This window comes from Tupaia chinensis, unplaced genomic scaffold (genome assembly GCF_000334495.1).
Source record: "Tupaia chinensis unplaced genomic scaffold, TupChi_1.0 Scaffold144150_1, whole genome shotgun sequence".
Classification (NCBI taxonomy): domain Eukaryota; kingdom Metazoa; phylum Chordata; class Mammalia; order Scandentia; family Tupaiidae; genus Tupaia; species Tupaia belangeri.
The window spans coordinates 703,922-714,849 of NW_006204006.1; the positions used below are offsets into that span (position 1 = coordinate 703,922).

At 51.7% G+C, this 10,928-nt stretch overlaps 1 protein-coding gene across 1 annotated transcript in view; it reads left to right on the forward strand.

Annotated features, from left to right (window-relative positions):
• Positions 1–10,928, forward strand: part of OGDH (oxoglutarate dehydrogenase) — a 99,523-nt gene that overhangs the window by 59,193 nt on the left and 29,402 nt on the right. The window contains 5 exon segments of the mRNA XM_006166024.3: positions 3,759–3,913; positions 4,223–4,369; positions 4,811–4,901; positions 5,238–5,417; positions 9,436–9,564. Of these exon segments, the coding sequence (XP_006166086.1) occupies positions 3,759–3,913; positions 4,223–4,369; positions 4,811–4,901; positions 5,238–5,417; positions 9,436–9,564 (702 nt within the window).

Below are 10,928 nucleotides of genomic sequence, written 5' to 3' on the forward strand. Positions count from 1 at the left end.
TTTTTTCTCTCTCTCTTTTTTGCACTTATAACTGTGTAGGTAGAAATCTGTTTTTGCCATCAGCCTTAGAGAGGGGGATCACACTCTGCTTTCACACCACACTGTGAGTTTATTTCCGACGCGTGACCTCCGTGGAGAGGTTGCTGCCCACACAGACCATGTTGGGGTTGCCTTCTCTTGCTCCTTTACTCTCCTCCCTCTGCTTTACTTCATTTTGTCCTCCCTCTGGGACTTTCTTGGCACTAAACCTGCCAGGAAACTTCTTTGCACACTCACCTGTTCACAGCCAGCTGCTAGGAGCTGTGCCTGGGTAGTCAGTGCCCCCGCATCACTCTCTACAGTCCGGGTGAGTCGCAGCCTCTCTCATCTACCAGGGCGCCTTTGTGCTCACTCCAGAAGGGGAGGGTGGATTTAATGAGGGAGGGATCTGTGCCCAGTGTTAGCTATGACTATTATAAATGCCTCCTGTGGTGTTCAGAGCTAAAAGCATCTAGGTTAAAACACTGAAAGAAATCATCAGGACCCCTGGAACCTGACGGCAGAAACCTGCCAGTCCTGCCCACTTCACATTCTGAGTCCACTCGTGGCACCTGATGTTCCTAAGGAGCCCAGCCTACACCACACCACTAGAGCATCTGTCCTGTAGCTGGACATTAGGGTCCAACGTCCTGGGTCAGAGCCCCAACAGCCCCAGCGATTAACTCAGCTTCAGAGAGACTAATTAGACCTCAGAGTCCCTGGTCAGGGTCCCCCGTGTGACTACAGTGTTGGGCAGCAAACTGTCTGCAATTGGTGATAAGCACCCTTGTCTACAACATGGCTCACACCTGCTTCTGCATTTCCTGATTTGCTGGAGTGAGAATGCGAAGCAGATCTGTATGCCAGCATTGGGGTGGGGTGGTCAGCAGGGAGTGGCCAAGAGAATGGTCAGAAGAGGGTAGCCAAAGGAGTGGTCATCAGGGTGGCTGGGAGCGGTCAGTGGGTAAGTGGTCATCAGAGAGTGGATGGGAAATGGCCAGCAGTGTGGTTGGGAAGTCGTCAGCAGGGAGTGGCTGGAGGGTTGATCACCCAGAGAGTAGCTGAGGGTTGGTGAGCAGATAGGTATGGGCATCATGGCAGTGGCCAGAGCTGATCCAAGGTGGACTAGGCCGTGGCTCTTTCCCACCTGTTTGAACCTGCACTACTGACCGTCATCTCTGGTCTCACCACCCACATGGGAGCTACTAGCCACATGGAACTGTTGAGCCCTTGAGACATATAAGATACCTGTATTATCACTGAGATATTGGCGAGACAGTGTTTAATATATTGCATCAAATAATATAGGAAAGCTAATAATACATGTTTCTCCTGGGAAAACTTAAATGGCAGACCTAGCTCTCATTGTATTTCTAGGAGCTGCTGCTGATCTAGAGGTTCTTGTGCTGCCTGATCCCGCAGACAGCACCCCACATAGGCCTGCCCTGCCTCCAAGTTCCTTGACTGCTGTGCACCAACCATTCTCTAGGTTTCCTGTGGATCTGCCCTGGGAGGGCTGCCTGGGTACAGGCTCTCTCCCCTCAAAGTGCTAAGTGTGTCCTCATTCAGGAGCTCCCTGGGCACCCTGTTCCCCAAGAAAGCCACAGTGTCTCCTCCTATCCTTGAGTCCCTTCAACATCTCCTTCTCAGAGAGCAGAGATGGGGAGCAAGGGAACCCGGTGGTTACCTTCCTCTGACTCTCAGTCCATCAGGTGATGAAAAGCTTGTCAAAGGGCAGCCTCTTTCAGCCTAGCCTGTGTTGGACTCCTGCTGTCTAGGATACATCTTTACTTTTTTTTTTTTTTGAGAAGTTTTTGTTGTAGGGCACATGCGCTCACCAGAAAGAGAGAGACAGAGAGATAGAAAGTAAGAAATCACCCCCCAGGGAGGATGGCCATGACGCAATTCCTTCTCCTCCATTTTCCTTTCAGGATCTTGGGCACGCACGCACACATGCCTGGCGTGAGTTTTAAGCCACCGGGTCCGGGACTTGAACCTCGGTCGACTACATGAGAATCCAGCGACATAGCCATTATGCTAACTGCTGGTCCCTAGGATACATGTTGATCCCAAGTCTGGAGCAGTCCACTCACCCCTGTTCTAAGCATGTGCCCAGCTGATCCCTGGCTTGAGGGTGGTGCCTGAGGGGTGTGTGTATGACTGGTGTGACCAGATAGCTTGAGCCAGGGCCACATGACATGGATACCTCACAGCTCCAGGAAATTAGAGGAAATGCAACTTCTCAGTTCTCTAAGATTGTCTCATTAGAGAGAGAAACAGATTCGTCCCCTAAAACTCACTGCCCTTTTCCCTGGGGATTGAAGCAAAAAATAGGAACACAAGACCCAGTGCCCAGTAACTGCACCTGCAGGTCCAGAGCTGAAGTGACTCTGGCAGTGCTGGAGACAGACTGATTCTATGACTTTACTCCAGTCGTTTCCTTTGAGCTTTTAACTGCTCAATGTCAGGCATAACAGGAAGGGAGGAGGGCTGCAGCATGGCCTGCTGCCCCTGTGAGAGAGGGCACAATAGTGACAGAGAAGCTGCTCTTTTCCCAGACTTCCCCCGCAACAGTCGCTCGGGTGACAAGGAATGGGCAGAGAGTTAGTGCCAGGTTTGTAGCCCAGATGAGGACTGTGGGGAACAGAGTCCCTCTTGAAGGTTCACCTTCTCAGCCATGCTGGGCTGGGCCACGTCTGCTCCCACAGGTGGCTGCAGAAATGTGGACTAGGGCTAGCTTTGCTGTTTGGCAGGGCCAGTGTACATTGTTTCCAGGCATCCATTCAGCCTGTTAGGAAGGCCCTTTGTCATCACCTTTGACAATTCACCTGAAGGACCTTTGCTAACACCACTCCTCTTTTTGCTTCTGGGCATAATTGTCTCCGTCAGCTAGGGTGACGGCCAGGGTCTGACGTTGGCCATGGTTTTAATCCAGGCAGAGTGCACTATGCTTGATTATGGTATGTGTGTGCTCTGCGAAGACATGCCTTAGTCTCAGACCCATACTCCCTCTGGCTTCTCTTACCAGCTGGTTACCTTGTCTGTTTTAAGGGCCAGGTGGGCCACTGAGCAGCACCTGGTGCTCTAAAAGCCCAGGTAGCAGTGGCTGCACTCACAGGGTCTATTAGCCACATCTGTACCAGTTCCCTTTTGACTCCACTGGTGACTTGGGGTTTATTTTAGACCTCGTCTGTCCTCAGGACTACAGAGCAGGACATGGTGGGCAGTGAGGGCCCAGGAAGAATTATGGCCCTGCAGGGACACTCGACTGAGGGCAGCCACAGACCAGCCACCCAGAGCAGAGCCTCCTGTTATTATAAAACCTGTGTCTCTTCTTGCAAATGTCTTCCTGCTCTTGTAGGCCTCTGCCCCAGTCTGTTTAGGAGCTGTCTTTTATCATACATGCAGTTGCACTTAGGCCCAAGAATCCTGAGAGGAATCTGTTATTAAAGAGTGGAATTTAAGAGTCTAAAAACCTGCACTTCTTAGAAAGCCACTGAGCCTCCAGCAGTACATGGGCCTTGCCTTGAGAACAGCCTGTTCTTCCTGGGAAGGAGCAGCCCCACATGGCCCATACAGAATAGGACTGGGGTTGTCCTTTGTGAGGCCAGGGGGTTTTGTGTGCTAGTAGCCTAGGTCCCTGAGGAAGTGCTTCTTGGCCTTGGAGGCCTTGGTGCCTGCCCCCTCGGTGTGCCTTGGTCGTGCTCCACCCTGCCCCATCACGTGTGTCTATGGAACAGATGGCCTACTGTCAGCACATTGGGGTGGAGTTCATGTTCATCAATGACCTGGAGCAGTGCCAGTGGATTCGACAGAAGTTCGAGACCCCTGGAGTTATGCAGTTCACAAATGAGGAAAAGCGGACCCTGTTGGCCAGGCTCGTGCGGTCCACCAGGTATGGGGCTGGACTGAGGCCAGGGAGCACTCCCATCTGGGATGTGCTGTCTCTGCCATGGTGGGTGAGTGGGGTGTAGCCACAGCTGCACATTTGAAACAACAGCCAGGCTCATGTGGTCCAGCTGTTAGGGGTGGTCTGAGACTGTGGGGTATGCTCCTGTCCGGGGTGCATAGCTTCCGCCAGGTGTCCACAGCGGTGTGTGAATGGACAGCCAGGCTTGTGAGTCGGCCTCCGGAGCCCACTCTTCCCGTTTAGAGAGTCAGGCCCTGGTGACCTGTCTATTTCTGGTGGCTTGGCTCCCACCAGATTTGAGGAGTTCCTGCAGCGGAAGTGGTCCTCTGAGAAGCGCTTTGGTCTGGAAGGCTGCGAGGTGCTGATCCCTGCCCTCAAGACCATCATCGACAAGTCAAGTGAGAACGGTGTGGACTACGTGATCATGGGCATGCCCCACAGGTACTGCAGGCTGCTGGGTGAGCAGCTGCTTCTTCTGGGTGCCTGGCAGCGCACCTGGGCTTTGCAAGTGCGGAAGGGTATCTTGTTTCTCAGGATCCTCCCTCACTGCCTAGAGGCAACTGCAAGGCCTCTATCAGGGCCAAGACCACATGTGCTTCTCCTGGTGTCTGGCCTTTGCATTCTTATTAAAGCCCAGTGCCCTTGTCAGGGTCTAGCTTTGAGCAAGGCTGTTCTCTGACTCTGGGGAGGTCGCAGGGACCACAGCTGGTGCTTTCTTTATCTTCTACCTTTCTGCATATCTTTCTGCATGGCTGTAAGTGTCAGCCCTGGGTCACCAGCGTGGGCGGCACCATGTCCCGGGTGAGGGAAGGGTGGTACCTGCTTCACCTGCTGCCTGGGGGCCATGGCCTAGAGCTCTGCTAACCTCCCTGTGTGTCCCAGGGGACGGTTGAACGTGCTAGCGAATGTCATCAGGAAGGAGCTGGAGCAGATTTTCTGTCAGTTCGATTCAAAGCTGGAGGCAGCTGACGAGGTGAGGCTCCTGTGTGGGGGGTACATTGGTGCAGCTGCAGCCTCTGAGAGATCTGGCTGTATCCAGGTACACCCATTTCTCAAATGGCTTCCTGGGGCTCAGTTTTCTCATTCCAGTTACACTTTGTCTTTATGTTGGGAGAATTTCAACATTTGGACAGTGGAGGTGGCCAGAAGCCTGGCAGCCCCATGTTCCTTTTCTGGGTTCAAGAGTGTCTCCTCTGACCCGGGACCGTCTCCCTGTGCCCTGGGCAGAAAGGGTCCTGGGGGTAGAAATACCACTATCTGGAGATGTGAGTGTCTCTGACCAGGACTCAATGAGTGCTTGTTCCCTCAGGGGTCTGGTGACGTGAAGTACCACTTGGGCATGTATCACCGGAGGATCAACCGAGTGACTGACAGGAACATCACCCTGTCTCTGGTGGCCAACCCATCCCACCTGGAGGCCGCCGACCCCGTGGTGATGGGCAAGACCAAGGCTGAGCAGTTTTACTGTGGTGACACTGAAGGGAAGAAGGTAGGCCCTGGGGTATGTCTCAGAGTTCAGAGAGCATTCAGACCCTCTTGAGAAAACAGTGATAGTAGATAGCCTGCTTAGGCCTGCTTCCTCCCAAAGCTGGAGCACCAGTACTTGGTGGGGAGTTTTCTTGTCTGTGCTACATCTGTGCAGAGCCAGTCTGCAGCTGGTGAGCCAGGAGGCATTGCACTAGAAAGGAAGAGAGTCTGTGTATGGAACTGAGTCGGTTAGTGCAAAAGCACAAATAGAGCGGATGTTTCTGCAGTTTACGGCTTGCCAGGAGATGGAGGCTGGAGGAAGGCCCGCAAGTATGTGGGTCATGGGTATTGGTTGACCAACCTGCTCGTGTGCAGAGAGCCTCACCAGTCATCACCATCTGCTATCTTTTAACCTTAAGACAGAATTCCGTTGGTAATGAGTTATAAGTTCTTATTACTTAAAATGACCTAAAAACCACATTATCAGGGGGGAAAAAAAAAACAAGGATCTGATGCAAAGAAGCATCGCCAACCTATGCTTGAGGGTCTTGTGCTCATTTTGGAAGAAAGATCATGTGTAAGGGAGAAGACAGAATGCTCACAGCATGGTGTAAAACTATAGAGTCGACTGTGGAGACCCCCATAAGAGGCTATAGAGCTGTGCTAGAGTCAGGTGAGGCTCAGGAGGCAGCCTTCTCACTAGCAGAGTAGGCAGTGGTCATGTTGGGTCAGGAACTGGCAGGATGTAGATAGGTGGGAAGGGAAGAATGTTCTGAAGTTGACAAGTAGGATCAAAGATGAAGCAGGGCTGGGGCGGCTGCCCTGGTGTGCCTTGGAGTGAGATCAGGTCTTTTTCAGAGGTGGAACCAAGTGTTGGTTTCTCAGGTTCTGTGGGTAGGAATACTAAAGATCTCGTGGGATTAGAGGAAGGGAGAGTGCTGTCATGGGCACTGGGGTCTGGGCTGAGATGGCCAGCAGCAGGAAGTGGTCCCCTGCACTGATTTGGGCTCCCTGCATGGAAGGCCAGGCATGATCACAAGTGCACGTCACTCTCAGAGCCGCAAAAGGAGCCCCAGGACCACTGACGACACTGTGCTGTCTAGGAGAGGTTGGTCTGAGGTGAGATTGGGGTGGGGGCTAAAGGTCAGCATCGGTGGTGGGTGGCGAGTGCCTCTGGCCAGGACGTTGGCCTCGACATTTGGGGCTATATAGTAGAATGAAATTTCAGGAAACTCTGGGTGACTTCCTCGTGCATGAATCATGCACAGAAATCCACTCATGCAGTCTTGCCTAAGATGCTGCCACTGTTCCATTAAGGAATGTAGTAACGGGAGGAGAAGCAGCAGGGTGTGTTTGGATCTGTTAACAGTCATCGCACTGGGCCAGTCCTTTGTGGGATGCCAGGACGAGGGAGGCCAACCTGCCTCTTCTCGGCTGAAAATCCGTAGGTAACTGAGCCTACGTGGGCAGTCCCTCTGTTTCCGGATGTCCTGCTCACATGCACATGTTGCCACATTGGTCCCGGCCAGTAACAAACAGTGGCCAGCCTATAGGGACATCGGCTCCTCTTTGAGTCAGCATCATGTGTTCTTGGTGGATTGACAGCAGGCTCAGTCTCCTGCCATGCTGTGCTCTGCCAGTGCCCCTAGGGAATGATTTGGTGTCTGAAAGCCAGAGCACAGGTCACTGACAGGTGTTACATAACCCTCAGCATTTGTGGAAAATCACACACCTACAACCATGCAAAGGCTGCCCCATAATCTTGTGCCTGCTGGTAAAGCTGACCTGATTTTGCTCGTGTTAACATGGCCTGTGGCCTGTTAGTGAAAGCACTTCCTTGGTGCAGCAGTGTGGGAGTGACCCACTTCTGCCAGCAGGACAAACCACCAGACAAGAAATCCCAGCAGTCAGTCACTGCCATGTCTGCTGGTAGTGTGGGTGCATTCTGACTGTGGGTGCAGTTCGACGTCAACCAGAGATGAGAAAAATGTCACGACAAGAGGGAGGCTAACCCCATGTGCCCCCATCAACAGGAGGCAGATGGTACAGAGAAATGTCTGCAGAAAGAAGTGAGACTCTGGGGACCAGGAGGAGATGAAATGTCAGCAACTTCACTACAGCTCTGATACTCACCTAGGCAACCTGTCTGGGCATCTTGGCAAAGCTGCGGCATCCTCCAAGGGGCCCCTGAGCAAATGACATGTTGTTCATCATCTGACACTCCTTGTAAACACTCCCTATATCCACATGACAGCAGCACACGTGTAGTTCTGTTTGAATAAATTCTAGTTTGTCCCTGAAAAGCAAGTCATAGACCTTCCTTTCCTGGCAAGGAGGACTCAAGGCTTCAGTGCTGAGGACCAGGTGGTAATGAGCCTCTCACAGAGGTGCTGGTCTGCAGGCCACAGCCCAAGGCCACAATGGCTTAGGTGTCAGCTAGGCTAGCCTCAGAGTATGGTTATTGGGCCAAACACCATCTAGATGTTTGCAGTGAAGGCCTCTGAAAATGAGGTTAACTTGTGAAACAGTGGACTTACAGTAAAACACATGACCACCACAGAGTGATGGGCCTCACCTACTCAGTTGAGCCCTTTGGAGAAGACTAAGACCCCCAAAGAAGGATTTCTGCCTCTACTTGAGCTGCAGCATCAGCTCCCCTAGACCCCCAGCTGTCAGTTGCCCTGTAGCTTGAACTTGGCAACCAGTTTTTTAAAATGAACCAGTCAGTCACCCTCTCTCCCTCTCCACCCACCCCATTGGTGCTGAGTCTTGAGACCCCTAAGGCCAGGGGTTTGAGAAGCATAGAGACTGCATGTCACGGAGCAGAGGTGATTGCCAGCATGGACACCAAACACAGTGGCCCCAGCACCTCAAAGACACTGGGGACAAAGTATTTTACATAGGTGTAGGGGGAGGTGGCTTAGAGAACACACTGGATTGGACTTCAGAGGTATCAGCACGAGCTCCTAGTTTTATTATACATACATACACACAAAGAAATGACCCTGTGTGTACACATGCATGTGCACACATGTGTTTCTAGCCCTGTACTAAAATGATCTGGAAGTGACAGTGTTCTGGTCGTGATGAATACCAACAATGGTCTACTGTCCTCTATTGGAGGCACTAGGCTCCTTTGAGGAATGACTGGTTCCAAGGCGGGGTGGGGAAAGCATGAGGCTGCAAAGCTCTGTTGTGCCAGAATATCAGGAATTACCCATGAATGTAGGGCTTTAGCAGAGGACACAGAGCCAGCCAGAAGGGGCCCCCACAGCAAATCTGGAACAAGGCAAGTGTCGACTTAGAACAACCAGGTACTTCAGCCTCTCAAGTAAAGCACACACCATGAGTGCACAGTAGTACAGATAGATGATGAAAAAGAGAAGCTCTTCTTTGCAGAGGACACCAACCAGCAGATATGGAGATGGCCAAGGTCATTGTCACCAGCTGTCAGCTGCTGGGGCTGGTGTAGGCAAGCAGTTGCTACTAGCTGGCATGGAGGTTTGAGGTGAGGCAGGATGTAGTTTCTTTTCACAAAATACTGCCAGCATACCCACTGCCGTGGAGCAATTGGTGCACTAAGGGGTCACCAGCAGACTGCAACCTGGCCATTACCAGCGGACCCGGCCTGTGCTCAGTGTCCTTCCCAAGTGGGTACTGGGCCAGTCAAGGGTGCAAATTCAGGAAGGACAGGGCTCATGAAATGAGATCAGGGACAAGTGGGTTGAGCCAGCATAGCTTCCTGAGTAGGAAGGCTGGTGGCCATGGCATGTTGAGGATGGTAGGCCTCAAGTCTGAGGCTCTCCCTGCATTCATTACCAACATGCAGGACTGCAGGGTATGTTCACATTACACAAACAAACCAGGACTCTGCCAGCCAAGACTGAAGGGGTGCTGGGTCTTCTGTACTCCTGCCTCTTCCTAACCTAGAAGGGCTCTCAGAACCACAGGGCTGAATGGTAAATCATACCCCATTCCCCTCTGACCCGTGGTCCTATGGTCAGGACATATTGGATCATGGTTTCCTTTGGTGTCTGCAGGTGATGTCCATTCTCCTGCATGGGGACGCTGCATTTGCTGGCCAGGGTATCGTGTATGAGACTTTCCACCTCAGTGACCTGCCATCCTACACAACCCACGGCACTGTTCACGTGGTCGTCAACAACCAGGTAACACACACAGAGCCTCCGCTTAGGGCACTTGCTCGCTTCACGCTCACTTGGGACAGCAACTCTCAGATGAAGAGAATATTTGTTCACTGTTTCTGATTTTAAAATTTGTCTGTTGTAAAACTTGGGACAACAGATAACACTGTATTTTGAAAGTAGAGAACTTTCAATTATGTTATTTAAGACAATATCCCTGTTTTAGAATGTTGTTTTCTAGACCTGTGGAACTTTTGTTTTGTAATTTGCTGTTAGGTGTGTGTGCTCGCCAGAAACAGGCTTAGGAGGAAGGAAAAGTACCCCCAATAGGGTGTGGTCACACCAGTCCTTTCTCCATTTCTCCATTCTGTCCAGATTTTGGGCATGCACAGACATGCTATTGTAGTTTTGAAGCCACCAGGGTTGGGATTCAAACTGCAGTCAGCCATGTGGGGCCAGCCTTGTGTGTGAACTTATTATGACAATTGTTCAAGAGATTTCTGAGTATAGGCCCTGCACTGGGTACCAGGCAGAGCCAGAGTATGTTCCCCATATCACACAGCACATGGTACAGAGTGGGGTCAGGGTTCACCACAATGCCATGGTCATAAAGGAGTGCAGTTGGTGGTCTGGGAGGGTTATGGTTGGTCAGCAAATGATTCTCGGAGGATTTGACCCGCAGCCACAGTCTTTAAGGTCACCTAGGTGAATATCTGAGAGCAGTAGATTGCAGCAGGGAAGAGACCCTACTATCCGAGGGGGCAGTAAGACTGTCACAGCTGATGTTTAACGAGAGCTGCATCAGCCAGCACCTGAGGATAGCTCCAGTTTAAGCCATCGGAGGCACCAATGCAAGGGAGTGGTGAGATGCTGGTGTTACTGAAATGATTTGCCATGTGGGAGGCATCCGAAGAAGACAGAGAGACAGATGCAGCCATCCCAGCAAGAAGTAGACAGGGAGTAGTCCCAGACCCGGTGGCTTAAACTAGGCCGGGCGTGTGTGCATGCCAGACCCGGTGGCTTAAATTCACGCCAGGCGCATGTGTGTGCATGCCCAAGATCTCAAGAGGAGAATGTAGGAGAAAGGATTGCAGCATGGCCATCCCTCCTGGGGGTGATTTCTCACTTTCTGTCTTTCTGTCTCTCTGTCCTTCTGGTGAGCGCACGTGCCCTATAGCAAATCTCAAAAAAAAAAAATAATAATAATAATAATTAAATATATCAATGTGGCCACTATGTAGTATACACTAAAGAGCTCTATATTTAAAAGGTCAGATATTGGGGCTGGCAGGGGGTGTGGTGGTTATGGGCGCTGGACTCCCACATGGCTAACCATGGTTTGAGTCCCAGACCTGGCAGCTTGCTTGCTTTCCCACTCTCTCTCTCTC